This window comes from Haemorhous mexicanus, chromosome 6 (assembly GCF_027477595.1).
Source record: "Haemorhous mexicanus isolate bHaeMex1 chromosome 6, bHaeMex1.pri, whole genome shotgun sequence".
Lineage (NCBI taxonomy): Eukaryota > Metazoa > Chordata > Aves > Passeriformes > Fringillidae > Haemorhous > Haemorhous mexicanus.
In genome coordinates, this window is record NC_082346.1 from 32254365 (window position 1) to 32271582 (window position 17218).

The 17218-nt window shown below is 41.5% G+C and overlaps 1 protein-coding gene across 5 annotated transcripts in view; it reads right to left on the reverse strand.

The window, feature by feature from the left end:
• The window catches only part of RAD51B (RAD51 paralog B), a 386354-nt gene extending 378415 nt beyond the window's left edge, over positions 1–7939 (reverse strand). For all 5 annotated transcript variants that reach the window (XM_059849716.1, XM_059849718.1, XM_059849715.1 and 2 more), the window contains exons 1-4: positions 7794–7939; positions 6841–6934; positions 5895–6008; positions 4657–4773 (exon numbers count right to left, since the gene is read on the reverse strand). In XM_059849716.1, coding sequence (XP_059705699.1) covers positions 4657–4773; positions 5895–6008; positions 6841–6924 — 315 coding nt within the window. In that variant the 5' untranslated portion in view covers positions 6925–6934; positions 7794–7939. The remainder of the gene's footprint in view (positions 1–4656; positions 4774–5894; positions 6009–6840; positions 6935–7793) is intronic.
• Positions 7940–17218: the final 9279 nt, after the last annotated feature.

The following is a 17218-nucleotide window of genomic DNA, read 5'->3' on the forward strand; positions in this document are numbered from 1 at the left end:
CACTGAAAGCCCCTGTGGTGAAGCAGCATTCAAAAAGAGCACGCTCAGCTTGTATGAAAAGGCCCCAGTACGATTTCGAAGAGAAAAAGGATCCAAGGAAGACATTGTTTGATGAGATCACCAGTTTCTGAGAGCAGTATTTTTCTACTAGAAATGGCAGTCTGCTGTTCTTTATCAACTGCAGATCTTCCAGAGATTGTGTTTGAATGCTGGGCTCTGTGTTCAGATAATAGCAAGTTCATTACTACTACAGGGGGTCTTTGAATACAATATCACATTGTCACTGCTTCTGGGAAGGGAGATGATGAAATCATAAATACTAGGAGGGCCAAAAACCAGCAAAAATAAAGTGACTCTAGGCAGTGAAAACAGTGATGGGTTCATTCTTATGCTAGTAGCAACAAACTAATAATACAAGGTATAAAAGCAAGCCTCTCCAGGTAAGCTGAACTGCAAAACAAAGCATGCTGTTTCAAAACACCTAGTACTGCCAGAACAAAGGCCTAAACACAGAGCTATTGTTTTAAATTAAAAAACTTTACATTTACTTTTAAATTTAAAACCTTTACAATAGACAGACACTCAAAATCAAACTGATTTTTGAGACTATATGCACGACAGTTTGGTTTCAAGCACAAATACTTTCACCTGAAGATATTACAGTATTGCTATGGTTTTGTTTTAAGAAGTAGCAGCATGACTTGAAGCACAGAAAATTTACAGGGAAACACGGAAGGATCACAATAGCTACAGTTAACAGTTGGTTAAAATCCCTTTAATCACCTTTGTCTTTTAACAAGGCCTGAAAGTCAAGCTATATCAATCAATCTACTTAAAGCTGCAATGCAAGAGGAGCATTAAATGATTTTTGTTTAGAAGCACACACTGCATTTGGTGAATTTCAGATCAGGAATCAGTAATTTATGCAATTATCTGTTCCCCAGCCAGTGTACTTAAATTACAAGCTATCATATCAGCAATACCTGCCACAATTTAATGCGAACCCAAAGCATATATAAAAAGTACAGAGGCAATACACATTCCTTAGACTGTGATTGCCGATGAATCTCACCAGTTGTTTCTTGTTAAAAAGAGGACTTGAAATGAATGAGGGGAGGGCATCAATCCAGTTTGTGAAATTAAAATGTTTAGACAACTGTGATGATTCTATAAAACCATCTGAGGATATGAGCATCATATCCGAGAAAATGGAACCTTGCAGTACAAGGAAGCAAGCCAATGGAACAAGAAAGCATTTGTATTCCCAAAAACAACCATACTTCATGTTTAATCTGCATTCCTTTAAAGGGCCTTAACACAGGCTTTTAAATAATCCACAGAGAAGAATTTTACAAAACTACAACATTTTACTGTAGTTACCACTGGCTCAGCAAGTGTTTAGAACAACAGAATCCTACTTGAAATTCCTCTAATAAATTTAAATTAAATGTCTGGAAAAACTTGTTTGGTTTATGTTACTCTAAATTTGCTCCAAAAAAAAAATCATCCAGATAGAAACACGAAGACCAAAACAGTTCTTTAAAAAATTTTATTAGGCAGAGATAAATTATTCTTCAATAAATTATATACTATTTTCTCTGGCACATCTGTACGGTTTGAATGAAAACACAAGGAGCTTATTCTTCATCTACCAGAAGATTAAACTCTTCAATATTCAGAAAAGGAACTATTTTAATTCTTCCTCATAAAACTTGGACAAAAGCTCTGACCACAGAATTTCAGCTATGATTTAGTCTCCAATTTAAAAGCTAATAGTGGCTTGGAAAAAAAAATGGTATGAGTCAGTGTAAAGCAAATCAAATCCCTCTGGCGCTCAAAAAGAAAGGAGATTTGGCCATAAAAAGATACCACCACAAGTCTTAATCCCTCTGATCAGGTACTCAAATTCCAAGTTTCCAGCCACCCTCACTGCTGAGTAAAGTAACAGAAAGACAATTATTTAGCCCTAGCATTCAGGAAGTAAATGCTGCATTCAGCATACTTATGAAGAGAACTTCTGTCAGACTTAAAATATTTGTCTAATTCAAAAATGCCAAAAGACAATCTACTTGTCAGTCACACTCCAGTGAATTGTAAAAAAGCAAATTAAAATTGTTGAATCCTAAAATCACTCAAATCCAAAAATAAAAAAACAAACCTGAAAGTGTTCACAAGCTGCAGTAGAGGATAAAAGCAGCAGAAGCACAGCATCAAACCAGCTGCAGCAGTAAATTGATAGCTTTCTACTAAAATTTCACCTAGCAATCCTGATGAACACTCAGTGCTGCCAACCTTTTAAACTACTTTAGATCTCAAGACTCTTGCAAAAAGCTTTTTAAAATCCCTAGAACCAGGCTTTAAAAGAAAAGAAGATCAGTTTCTGTATGCTTAATGGTTATCTACCTTTTTATTTCCTGAAAAACACTTAATAGGTGCCCTAACTGCTTTCCACACTTAGTACCTAGAAGGCAAATAAAAAGCAATACACTATTTTATCTTTTTCTTGGACACATCTAATCTTTTGAGCTATTCATCACATTTCTGGTTCCTACCTAGTTATCTCTGTATTATTTCTGACTAAATAGTTATGTATCAGTCACTAACCAAGCTCAAGGCACAGGTGGAAGGGCCTGCAGTTCTGGTCTCATCCACTACATATCTTGTACAGATGTCAATGTCTCCCTACCTTGGTGAGATCTCCCACTGTGGAGAACTACACCAGGCAGGTCCTTTCACTTTTAACCAAAATATCATAGAATACAAAAATCACATTCAGGAGCTTTTTTCCAGAAGAAAACTTAAAAATGCAATATTGTATTTCCTAGTGCTGTGCTTTTCATTTACATTCAGATAAATGTTCGGCCTATCTTTGAATACACTCATTCCTCCCTAACTAACTTTAAGTACAATGATACATAGGAACTATGACTATTTTAAAAATACATTTTATCAACAATTAACTTATATTTAAAGGCTAAATATTCTAAGAAAACACTGAGGAGAAATATTCAACCTGAGTAGTGTGACAATTAACCAGCCTAAGAAGTGTACAAAATATATAGCTCTGGAAAATAAAGCACCTGCATTAACTTCCTGTAGAGCATTATTTTATATCATCTCAGGAAAATTGTATTTGGCATCCAACTTTGAGATCAACTGCTTGCAGAGCTTACTTTGAAATTAAATTTAAAACAAAACAAAATCAACATAAAACTTAAAGGTCAGCTAAACTCCCCTAAAACTCCCAGCATGTTAACCACTGCTTTTCCCAGATCTCCCTCTGGAACAATGCCAAGAACATGGCAATCAGCAAGCCTGAGTTCTCTTACTGCTCTAGAACCATTCCCCATGGTCTTCAGGCCAGAACACCTCAGCCAGACTGCACTGATTGCTGAATGACAGCCCCATTTAGGATAAAGAACAAAGACAAACATTTATGACACTGTTATCTGCAGCCTCATAAATTAACCATGTGGCTCTCAGGACCCAAAAGGATCACATCCACTTGTTCTTTTCAGCAGAAAAAAAAAAACCCATATTCAATATTCCAAATATTTGGGCACCACTCCCAAGCCAGTCACCAGCTCAAATACAAATAATCCTATCATGGAAAAGACCCATTTCTATCCTATTTCTTGCTCCTGCCTCTGCAGCAGTGGCTCTGCATTTCAACTAAAGCACAATTCAGAAGTTTAAACAATGTAAGCACGTGAACAGCCATTCCCTGACTCCAGTGAGGAATGGGTAGTGGACCACTCAGATCTCCTGGGAAGCTAGATCATAGCTGCAAGCAAGCATCATTTCTTTTCAAACACGGACTGTGCTATTTCATTAGCTGACCACATGAACCATAATCCAGAAGAAAAGACAAAGTCCAGCCACTGATTTGCTGATGAAAGAAATATCTTTAGGAACCAAAAGCGCATCTCCTGCTGAAGGCACTATGCTCAATAGCAGCACATTTACAATCTCAGTATTACATGTACTGTGACTACATATACTTCCTACTATATAGGAACAGCTCTTCTTCAAAGAAACAGAATTCAGCAAGTTGTTTCTCCCGGAATTTAAAGACTTGCAGCATACAAGTTCTTCTGACCTAAATTTCTTATAGCTAGGCCTAGATATGAAGAAAATATTAATTCTGACAGATCAACTTAAGTTCATGGAAGCATTCTTAAGCATTTTTATGGTGCATGCATATTCCATGCATGGTGCATATTCCATTGTCTACAAAAAGAAATACTCAGAATCTTTACAAACTAACCTTTAAAAACCCTCATTATATAAGAGATCCTAGAGCAGAAACTGCTTAGTTTCAACTCAGTGTTGCTTAAACTCTAGTATGTTTTAAATCACTGTTAGATTTTGTAAGTCATTTCTATCAGAAATAAAAATCAATCTAGCTTGATTACAGGATGCATAAAAAAGGTATTTTCTTCATACTAAGATTTTTTAACTTCTCATTTTTATTCTTCTACTGTGACAATTTGCCACAGAAGACAAAAAAAAGCACTTGGCAAGGCCTGTTCTCATCCACACATTTTTTGTATATCTTGTATTTGAAGCACCTGACACAAGACAGTCCAACCTATCGGTGACTTTTGATTTCTAGGCAGAATGCTCAACTAAAGTAAAATATATTAAACAAGCTACCTCTGTGAGGGATCCACAAGGCACTCCACCATGCAGGACTCTATCCAAACTATGAAGTGTAGTGGATAAAAAGGCTGAAGAAGGATTGACAGACTTCCTTAGTCTCATTTCATAAGCCTACAAAAGGAGGGAAGACAGCAAAAGAAAACAAGCATATCAGAAAATGCTGTTTTTAATGGAAACAGGAAAATTGTATTTGCTTTCAACAACCTGGTATGACTTTACACTTGAGAGTGTTATGAGCGAATGAGAGAAGTACTATTATATTCAGCTATAGTCTGCCCTTAGCTCATCACCCTTCCTTGTATTTATATTCCATTTATAGCTCACAGAGTAAATTTAAGTGTTTTTCCTCTCCCTTACCACAATACTAAATAATAAGCCCTTAATCATGATGTGACAGAAGTTGTCTCTCCTCCTATTCAATAAGGTTTGTTTTCAACCTATAAAATTCCCTGATCAATGTTCATTTCCAATTTGCTAGCTTCAAATACATGCAGTAAGAGTCATACTAATTCTTCTATTAATAATTTTATTGCAGCATAATAGTGAATTTAGAGTCTCACAGAATTATTCCTATAATTACTATGCCAATTACACATTTGGATATGGATTACTTTTGTAAGGAATAAAAAAGAGTCTGCATTGACTGAGGTCAGAAATGTCTGTATCCTCTCTGTTCTAAAAGACATCTTTTCATATTAATTCAAAAAAGAAAATGCCACTGCATTGCAGCCAACATATTTCCTTCTTGTACCCTCCCCAGTTAGGCTCCTGCAGCCTTAGGCACACCACAACTCATTTACACGGGTGGAAAAAGTCCTTCAGAAATTATTTTCAGGATCCCTTCAATTCTTGGCACCACTTTTATATCTAAACCAAATTTATACCAAACTTTTTATTATTTGCTTGCAGTAATAAAAAGTAAAATATTTTCTTAGCTGCAGGATACATGCTATAAGCAATTTTTACATGCTGGATTGGCAGAGAGCATGACTTATTTCCCTACTGCACTCAGAACTGCTGCTGCAAGCCTGAACAATCTCATGGGGCTATAAAACCTAATAAATGTAACTGTATCAACCTAAAGTGCATCAAAGACCTACATTTAAAAATGAAAACATTATGTCATTGTGCAGTAAAACTGAGACAAGCCTCTCAGCTAAAAAGATGAGCGACAATGTTTAGCTTTTTACCAGATATTGTATCCAAAGCAGTATCAACACAAGCACACTTACTGTCTGCATCTTGGGAGCACAGGCTCGGCTGACTTTACAAAGAAGCTTCTGCACCTCATAGTAGCTCTGTCCTGTCATTTTCATGAGCTCCAAGAGGGAAAGACATAAGAAGTCCTGAAAGAGTACAGAGCAATTCAGAGAGCTCAACCTAGAAATCCAGGCTGGGGACTAAACTGATGCAATCTGTCCAAAATCAGTACATATTCCACAGGTTTAGCAAATCTCCCTTCAGATACTTTTACGCATTGCTGAGGTTCTCTCTCAGTCATCTCTCCTGGAGGCTGAACAGGCCCAGCTCCCTCAGCCTTTCCTTGTAGAAGAGATGTTTCAACCCTCTCTTCATCCTCAAAGCCCTTTGCAGGACCAGCTCCAGGAGCTCCATGTCTCTCTTGTCCTGAGGAGCCCAGAACTGGACACAGCACTCCAGAAGCGGCTTCACCAGGGCTGAGCAGAGGGGCAGGATCACCTCCCTTGACCTGCTGGCCATGCTCTTCCTAATGCACCCCAGGATCCCACTGGCCTTCGTGGCCACCAGGACACACTGCTGGCTCAGAGACAGTTTGTTGTCCACCAGCACCCCCAGGGACTTCTCCTCAGAGCTGCTTCAGTGACTTCCCTACCTCCACAGGGACAGTAAATACATAAAAGTTTAAATATTTTAGTTAGGCATCCATGATTTTAAAGCTCTATTTTTACAAGGCAGCAGGCCAGATTGAGTCTAAAATGCTCCCTACTTTGTAAAAAGTAAAGCTCCCAGTTTAATTAAACTCCCAAAAAGTGAATGCAACATGCATTAAAACAACACAGTCACACACACAAAAAAAAAAAAAAAAAAAAAAGAAGAAAAAGGAAAAAACCTCCAACCTACAAAAAAACAAACCCACACCCAAAACCACCACCAATCCACAAAAAACCCACCCACCCACAAACAAAATAACTCTTTCACCTGACAGGTGGTGATCTGATAGCGGCTCAGCCTTTCACACATTTCCTGAGACAACTGTGCTCTTCTTAGCTTCTTAGCAGCCATGCTTCCCAATCTACAGGGCAGACCAAAAAACGTTTGAAAGATGATTTGAATATGACTGTGTGGACAATTCCACTAACTCCCTGCTAAAGAACACATGATGTAATGTGATATAGATTTCCCATATAAGTCTGTGTCACATCAAATTATACTACCAGTCTGAATACAATTTTGTTAAATTACATCTCATATTTGACTGTGTATGAGAACATACCAGTAAGAACAGCAATGTCTGTAGGACAGATGTTGCTGGGACATAAGAAAGCTAGAAATTACATGGTCATGAGCTGAACAAGAACTCCTTCTCCTATACTGCACTGGCAAGAAATAATTATCTTTGGATGTCTGAATATTAATTGTAGAGCAATCTCAGTAAGCATTCAACCCTAGAATATACACTGCTGGAATACAACACTACGTTTTGGTGACCCATTGACATGGAATTCTACTGCACAAAATGCTGTCCAGCCCAGTACAATCCAAAGCACAATACACACATACGTATGATTGACCATGAAGCTGTTTCACACGTATTATTTAGGCAACATTCCTAGTATTAACTCATAAGGGCAAAACAAAGGTTTTTATAACGTAGTAAGCGCAAATATCGCAAATGTTTGCCATAACACAAAACTGTTACAAGTTTGCAGGTGCACAGGCCTCCACATCTTTACAAGGTGGAAACTTTATTGCCCCACCTACAAAATTCTCCTAAAACAGGAAGGAAGCGCAAAGTTCCAGGCTCCCTCCGCCGCATCAGCCTGGGATACGTGGATGCGCCTGCAGCCGGAGACCCAGCCTGGCCCCCTTGGCCCCCGGCAGCGAAAACCGCGGGCACCACAAAACCCGCTCCCGCCGCAAACCAGCCTCACCCTGCGGCTGGGGGTGTCCCGCCGCAAAGCCGCCCCAGCCCGGGGCTCTCGGCCGGACCGGGCCGGGCCAGGCCAGGCCAGCCCCGCCGCGGGAGCGGAACCGCGCTCCCGGCAACTTTTCAAAGGCTCCCCGCGGCGGGCGCCAGGGGACGGGCCCGGCGGGCAGGGCCTGCGCTGGCGATTGGCTGCGCGCGAGGCACGCCGGGAGCAGTAGTTCCCGGGAGAGCGCGTCTGTGATGGCGGCGGCGCTGCCCGGGGCAGTGTCCGTGTGCGCCCGCTCAGGCCGGAGACTGCTGTCCTGTGCGGAGACTGAGGGCCCGGGGAGCGGTCAGTGTTCCTTCCGCCCGTGAACGCTAGCGGCCCCCCGGTGACGGGAGCCTTGCACGGCGCTCTTGTGCTGCAACGTAGGAATTCCTTCCGATCTCTGCACAAAAGCGTCTGCAAAACCCGCAAGTCTGCAGCATGGAGAGTGCCATGCACGCGGTCAGTTGTTAGTAAAGAATATTGAGATGACGTCCTTGTCTTCATATTTAGGGCTCACAGACACCTGGTCTGCTTCCAGCTGTGAGAGAAATGCCCCATAATGTGAATTACAGAATCAGTTAGGTTGGAAAAGAGCTGTGGGGTCATGGAGTTGCAACCTGTGACCGAACACCTCCTTGTCACACCCTGGCTCTGAGTGCCACATCCACTCTTTCCTTTAACAACTGCAGGAACAGTGACTCGACCACCTCGCTGGGCAACCCATTCCAATGCCCAATCACTCCTGTGAGGAGTTTCCTCCTAACATCCAACCTAAACCTGTCCCCTATGTCCTCATATCCTGTTGGTTACCTGGGAGAGAGGCCACACCCCACCTGGCTACAGCCTCTTTTCAGGTGGTTGTGGGGAGTGATAAGGCCCCAGCCTCCTTTTTGCCACACTAAACAACCCCAGCTCCCTCAGCTGCTCCTCACTGAACTCAAGAACCTTCACCAGCTTTGTTGCCCTTCTCTGGGCAACAAAGCCCTCCCGTACTTCCTGAGTTTAGGGGCTCAGAACTGGACCCAATTCTCGAGATGTGGTTTCAGCAATGCCAAATACTGGAGAAGAACCATTTCCCTAGTCCTGCTGGTCACACTGTTCCCAATACAGGAAATTTCTGAATGTAACTGGGAGAAGCAGTCATCAAACATGACTGGCATGAATATCTACAGGGTGTGCTTTCCAACTCCCTCTAGGTTATCTGTATAGAACTTAGTACTATATATAAGTTATCTGCATAATCCTTACAGTACTAAAAAATAGCCACACTGAAGAAAAAATGGACCAAACTACCTTGGACATCTAACTGAGACATTGAGCACTGGGAACTGCATGGCTGGACTTCTGGCTATTCTGAAAAACAAATGCCACAGCGAAGCTGCAAACTGCAGAACACTTCAGCCACTCTTCCAAAAGAGTGAACAGCAGAAGCAGCAAGAAGCTATCTCAAAATGCCCAACAACCTTAGTGTCAAAAAGGGTCAGGGAATTCACACTTCTTTCATACTTTGAAGGGAGCTTACGTGCTCAGAGAAGTCCAGAGGATTTAAGAAGCTGGGCAGGGAGTAAGCAGCCCATACAAAAGCAACTCAGAGCTGTAGTGAAAAGGTAGCTGAACAGGGAGAGATGGCATGGAGGAAGAGCTCCTCCTAGTGTAGTCGGCCTTTAAAAGTTGACTTGAAAACAGTGAGTCACATCTGAGAAAAGCTGTCTAAGGAGAGGGAAAAGATGTCTGTGGCTGCAGTTTAGTTTCAATGTAAAAAGAAGGACATGACCATAGCATAACTTGTCATGAACTACAGTTTCCTCCTCAGCACAGGGGTAGCAGAAGCCCTTCCTTCCCAGCAGAGGAAAGGGGAGCATTACCTTGATGACTTTTCTTTCCTCCCACAAACACATCAGGGCTTTCCCTTCACCTGCAGGCCAACAGGCTTCCTCTTCACTTTCTACACAAACAAAATATCTGTATTAAACCAGAGAACTGTTTTGGAACATTGAGCAAGGAAAGAAAATCTTACCAGCCAAGTACTTCAGAAAATTTGTTAGCAAAATCAATATAGCCAGGTGCCTCTCCTGAAAGTTCTTTGCATCCCATTTCTCAGAAGTGTCGTGACTGTTCCCCTGTCTGCTTCTCAGATATGCAGATACACCTTCAAACCTGCTATCAAATAATTGTGCATTATCTTCTCCATGTAACTCAAGGGAGAGAACATTCAGAGGATAACCAGAGATGTGTTCACATTTGCTTAGTCACTGTCAATGTTCTCAAGCAGCAACACAGCAGGCAGCATCACAGCTTCCATATGTTTGACTAGTAGCCACCAGGGAATCGGGACACTCTGCAAACTGCTCTGCTCTGTGACCTTGGTCAGGCCCCTTGACAACAGGGTGTCTCTTTTCCACCTTGGCTTTGGTTCTCCCCATTTAGTCTGCAAATAGGGGAAGTAGTGCCAGTCCAATAGACTCATGTGTCGGGCATGATACAGCAAAGAACTATGCTAGTCTAAGCCTTTCACTGCTTCTGGAACTTAAAATAAGAAAGGATAAATAAAGCTGAGATAATTACTTTATAAGAACTGAGTTTCACCACATTAACATAAGAAGGTCATTTAAACTGGCAACACTGGAGGAAGAGTCACAGAAAGGCAGAAGTATAACAGTAACAAAAAACGAGATCTCACAGAATCAAAAGGATCAAGCACACCAATTAAAATTAAAAAGGGAATGGTGATTAGCAGTCTAAGGGGCAAGCAGAAATGGATAGACTCTGATTGAAAGGACACATGATTAAATACTTATCAGTTCTTACCCAAATAAATACTCAGCAGTTAATAATTCTGCAAGTCCCTAGAATTTAAAAGATAATGGTAAAATGTTTCCTTTCTGGAACAGATTCCACAGAAAAGTTTCTTCCTCAAACCCAAGACAGTCTTTTGTGAGTATTTTCAGATAATAATTTACATTCTGGAACATTTCAGATGATTCACATAATTGCTAACACAGTGTCAGCTCACTGATACTGACAACAATCCTCAGGTTCATTACTATTTTCCAACTATCAATTCTTTCCTTAAAATTAGCAGTGTTCCCCTACTCCCGTGAAAATGTCTCCCCAAAAGAGTCTACTCCAGCAGAATACAGCAACAATTCTGACTCACAAGGGTAATCCAGATATTCAGAGCAATTCCCCATCTTATGCTTGCTGACTAGTGTCTAATTAGTCTAATATATTCTTATTCCTTGGGGTTTCCTACTTGATGCCTACCACATTCTTTAATAGAAAGAAATGACCTGTGAGCTCTGGAGACTGCAAAACAGTTATAGAACAGCACATGCTTTCCTGGGAGTAAGGTCCCAAGAGGTTGCTCAATAACAGTACACAAAGGAACTTCCAATGAATTATTCTGTCTGTGTCTGTCTCCCCAAAGGAGCTAAAGATTTACTTCCAATCCTTTGAGGTTTCCCAATCTCAAAAAAAAAAAAAAAAAAAAAAAAAAATCAAAAGATCCCATAAGGAGGCCTGCACCCTGGTTGGTTGAAAACACTTTCTTTTCCATGCTGTCCACACCAGCACAGCTTTAGCAAAGCTACTTCAACTTGAGATTTTGCCAGATGCATCTGCTCCAGGGATGGGGTGGGGGGAAGGAAACCACTATTCTGTTGTTTCTAGAAGCTGCTCAGCACTGTTGCCATTGGCTACAATAAATTAAGAACAATAGACCTGTGAAAAAGTAGTCCATCTTTTCATTTTGTCTTATTCTTCCCACTATGCCTCAGTCATCTCAACTCTCTGTGGACCAGATAAATGCTACTCCCCAAGCAATTAACCTTTTTCCTCCTGCTGAGGAAGGATTAAACCCAATTAATAATGAATCCTCCTCAGGTATTACTGACCACACACCTTTACACCCAGGAAAAGGAAGATTTTTTTCCTCAGGATAGGCAGAAGGCATCTCTCTGTTTTCTGCCTATTCACACATGCTGCTGTGAATCCAGAATTATCCATAACCTCCAAAACTACTTCAGAAATATTCAGTAGCAATGTTTGCAATGTAGCTCCTTTTTTTTTTTTTGAAAGGGAGCATCGGTACCTCCTACTCTTTTTGCAAAAAAGCAGACTGGCCACATTCACTGCTATTGCAGGCAGAAGGGCAGCCCCACCTGCACGTTACAGCTTTGAAAAACTCATCTGCATTTGCTTTCTGCCCAAACTACAACAAACAAATTGAGAGACTTCAGGGATTATTCCACTTTTAGCCTGTACTCATCTAAGAAGATTACCCACCAAGATCAGCTTCCTACTTCATTTAGCTTTTTCTGGTTAAAGGGACAGGAGGAGTCATTCAAGTCTTTGGAGTTTTTATATTTCCCTGTTAAGCTTCTGTTAGATGAGAAGGCCATGAACTGATAGAGCAGCACCATAATAGTCCATGTGAAGTTGCTGTTACAGAGCAGATCTTTGCCTGTACACGCTAAACCAAATTTACCCGACATAAAACAAACCTGACATCCTCCCGCCTTTCCCCTGTACCTTACCATCACCCCTTTTTTCCTGCCTTGTCTTGACCTTCTGCTTACTGAAGTTGCTGTGGTTGTCCCAGTAGTAATGTCTGCAATCACCAGGCCTTGCCACTCTCAATACAGATTTTCCTGCAGTTTTTCCTGAGATGCCGAGATAGACAAAGAAGTGACAAATACCACAGCAGGGGGCCTTTAGGAGCATTGTGACCCTTCACAGCATCCAGCCTCTATTGAGAAGCTGCAATTAGACTAGAAAAATCAAAGTAGTGATTTTTCACAGTGACCAGTAGTGAAAGTGCACTGTGTATCCCTTGTCATCACACTCAGAGTCAGACACCATGAAATTAGCACTGATGGTGCCTGGTTTTAGCAATTAGGGTAGGACATCTGCTGCTTTCAGGTACAGCCCTCACTCCATCTGTAGAGTTCTTCAGTGGGGAAAAGAGACAACAGGAACCAGTGGACTTGACTGAGAGATGAGCTTTTTTGCTCAGACACCAGGAGAGAAGAATAGACCTCAGACACTCATCTCTGTGCAGTTGCCAGAAATGGGGGAAAATGAGTCTTCACTTTGTGATATTACAGATTGATTGCTCTGGTAACCCAGAAGCTGATGTCAACCCAGTAGCTCTTATTTCAAACAACAAACACACAAACCAGAAAGCAAACAAAGCCTGGAACATATTGTTCCTTTAATTGTTTCGGTCTGGGGCCTTTGGCTTTTGCATGGTTTTCATTCTCCTTATTTTTAAACCAACGAATGAGATCCCTATGGCTGGAACTACAAAGGAAACTGCTCCAGACATCCTCACCATTTTCCCCTAGAAGATGCTTTTGAACTGTTTCCAAAGGTGGCCAAGTGGCCTGGAAGACAGAACACACCACCAGTCCTGGGCAGAGAAAGTAGAAGAATGTCTCCACTGCCACAGTATTTGTGCTTGACAGTTTTCTGCTTGCCTGTGAAAGAATGAGACATCTTCACGCCCTGCAATTGGATGTTACTCATGCTCACACACACCTACAAGGAACTCAGCAGTCTCAAACAAGATCAAAACAGAGACCCAGTGTCCTGTGTCTTAGCAGTGTTGGAGAACAGATGGAAGACATTTCTTAGTGGATAATTAAAGAAGATTTAACCACAGAGGGAAGAAGAGATCAGGTTAATTCTGTGGTGATTATTTTTTTACCTTGAAGTATGGAACTTCAATAATATATGCAAATATCACCCCAGTACTCCAGCAGCGCAAACTCAATTACTATAGAGACTATCCAGGCAAGCATGTTTGTCACTCAGTGTTTGGGTACAATGCTATAGCTAAGATCACATCATCCTCACCCTGCAATGACTGCCCATGACAAATTGATTTTACAGAGCCATAGCTATTTTTTAAATAAATCACTGCAGCAAATTGTATGAAATTAACTATTCAGCAAATTAAGCCTATACTCAAATGAAGTAAAATAGGACATTTGTACAGCAAGAAGCTGAATGCATGATTATCTGTTTTGCTGAGCCAGGGTCCTATTAAATGTCTAATAACTGACTCTTGTTTCAGCGGTCTTTAGGATAGAGGCTTATAAATCTGCATGAAGCATCAGAGTCCAATCCAGTTCAGCCACTGAAGGAATATCTTCCTGGACCTCAGTTTTCACATCAAAGAGGGAAAGGGTATGAAATGAGAACACTCTCAGCCTTGCAAAATAAAATGTGTCATAAGGAAAGGTGCCACTGAGCTGACAGAAGATGGAGACATCCTGCATTCATCACTGACTTTCATCAGCTGTGCTGTCATGGCATCAGCAGGGACAGGTGTATCCTGGGCTGTGTGACCCAACAGCCATATGGTACCAAAATTCAGCAGGCTCTCATTCAGCTTCCACTGGGAGCTGCGTGTTTCCCTGACTCACGGTGGGAACTCGCCAAGTCACATACAAAGGCCAAATGATTTTTTAAAGCCTCTGATTTGAGCTGGCTTCATTTTAGGGATTCCAGCTTGAAATGCCTTCCTCCCTAGGGGTGCACAGCTGACATGCTTCTAACTGGAGCCATCTGAAGAGAATCAGGAGAGAAATGTCCCAGACTGGTAAAACTTGAGTCACTCTAAATCTACGGTCACTTTTCAAATATCTAGGCTTGAATGATAAGATCAGGAATATAGACAAGTCATCACAGCTGGGGAATGGGAAGTTGAGCAAGATGACTTGTTTGTCTTACCTCTCAGTGTTATGTTTAAAATATGTCAGTATGTAAATATATCACCTGACTTCCTTCTTACATTGGTGAGGATTCAGAAGGAGGTCAGTGAAGTGAATAAAGTTACAGTAAATCAGGCTAAGAACAGAAGCAGATGTTTGGGTATTAAAAACACGGACCATAAACACACAGTTTTGATTGTTTCTTTCTCTCTGCCTTTTATCTCACTGGGACAAAAAGAAGCTGGGAGGATGAATGAATGTCAGATGTGAAGAAAATCTTGGAGCTTTCAATTTCCAGTTATAAACCAGGACTAGAATAGTAAAAAGCAGCAGAGGTCAGAAATGAGATAGAGTGGGGGAAAAAAGCAGCATTCACCCTCTTATTCCAGAGATAATGGTTTCAATCTGCTGTGTATGAAAAGAGACGCTGGGAGAGAAAATCCAGAAAGAGCAGAATGTTTTACAGGGCAAGAGAGGGATACCTTTAATTGTGCTAGACCTATGTTTGGTTTGCTCTGAGGTTTTGTAGCTGTAATTCTGCCTTCCTACACCACAGTCTTGTACCTAAAGCACAGAGAGAGTGCCCAGGCCCTGCTTTTTCATCTGGAAAGAGACAGAAGATGAAGAACAACTCTGGAGCCATGCAGAAAACAAGACTTCTGTCTCCATCCCAGCATACCCGAGAAGGGCAGATGTTTAGTTTCTGTTAGATTAAGCTTTTGGCTGGAGATTAAGCTTTGCTGTGGGTTAGCTGCTGATCCTTACTGGATAGTTTGCCTTTCTATCTGCCAAAAATGCCTAGAGTAACACACTGGCTTTTTTCGTGCAGTCTGTCAACAGTTGAAATAAACACATAATATAAAATTATGTATTTTAAATGAAATTTAAAAAAAAAAAGCTTGGTATGGACAGGAATTTTCACAGTCTTTCCTTCCCAGTGCTAATTTCCTCTGCTTACAAGTGCCTCCACTTCTCCTTCTGCCTTGAAGAAAAAACTTGAAGAAAAAAGGAAATTGCTGATACCAATACAACCACGAAAGTGTGGATATTGAGGGAATCCAAGGAGAGCAAGACTTTCTTCTAGTACTCCAAGGTGGGAAGACTGATGACTTGGTAAAATGAAATTTATTATCTATATTCCACCTCAGAAACACTTCCTGACATTTATCATTTCTCGCACCATTAACCTCTGTGCATGAGGGAAGGGGGTACGTAGTGGGGCAGTTCATGTTTTTAGGCCAGCGGCACTGCAAAGCCATACTGATGCCCTATATGGCTCTGCAGGTTTTGGAGGGCACTTGCTAAAACCAGTTCCTTTCTCTTGTGAAGATTTCAGTACTTGAGGTAAATCCTGGTTTCCTTGGCTAATGTCCTTTCCTTACTAAAACATGGAAATTTGAAGCAGCTTTGTCTGAGGCAGGATTTAGTAATAAGTGAGGTCCATGTTCCCTTTGGCTTTTATCCAATGTTAATGATTTCACCATTCAGTGAGCATAAAACATTCCCTCTGTGATTTTGTAGCATTTTACACAGAGCCTGCAAGCATAAGACACAGAATAACAAAGAAATTAGTCCAGACTAAGGATACTACCTTTTCCTTTTTTTCAGGAACCAACTGTAGGAAGGCCCATGTCCGTGCTGTTGTATGCATTTGTCTTGCAAGCAGCTGGGCTGCACAGGCACTCCTTGTTGGGTGTGACCAGCTCCAGCACCTGCCAAAACCTGCCTGAGTACCACCTGCCTGTGCTGGGCCAGGCTGGTCCCAGAGACTACTGAGCACCCTGGCTATGAGCTTGCACCCTGGAGTGCCTGTATCTACAATTGAGTTGGTCTGATACCTACAGATATTTCAGGACTGGATTTTAGAGGGGCTGGTGTCAAGGTTTGGATTGCTGAATCTCGTGTCACTTCTTATTCTAGTAGGGCTTCCTCAGACTTAACCCTTCTATGTACAAAGCAGATAAATTAACAGTTATGCAGGATTTGGAGTAGGAGGAGAGAGCTTCTTTGTAAAACCTCATTAAAACATCTTGTCTTGTCAGTGTGTACAGTGAGAACCCCATGAGGGCTTTCATTGCATCTTTGGACATAATTGTCTCCCTTACATGGTCTTCTGAGCTGGCCAGCTAATGATTTCCTTGGCCAAGATATCTGCATTTCAAAAACACCATACTGTGACAAAGTGCCCATTTCTGCCCGCCTTTACAGAAGCAGACAGTTTTCCCACACAGAAATAACCTTTTAACAGTTCAATGAGTAACTGCTGCTCCTCTGCTCAGGCTCAGCCCCAATACTTGGGCTGCAAGGTGGAGCAGCAATGGGGATATTTGATCCAATGCTATTGTTATAATTAAAGCTATCCCTGACAGAGCTGTAGGTAAAATATCTCTTGGGAGCAGCATTTCCTGCTGACTCCATATAGAAGGCTTGGCAGAATGCCCTGTGCTTTTCAGATATTTTTTGCTGGTAACAGAAAAATCCTCCTGCAGGGCTGTAGAGCCAGCCCCTTAAAGCCCTTGACCCTGAGTATGTAATCTCCCTGGAGACTCAATGCACATGAAGAAACATAATCTTCTTGAAGCATCTGCTGTCTGTATTGTGTTAAAATATGACTGGGATGCAACTCAGTCAAATCTCCAGCTCCCTCATTGCAGAATCCTTTACAGGGCAATAAAAAACGCAATC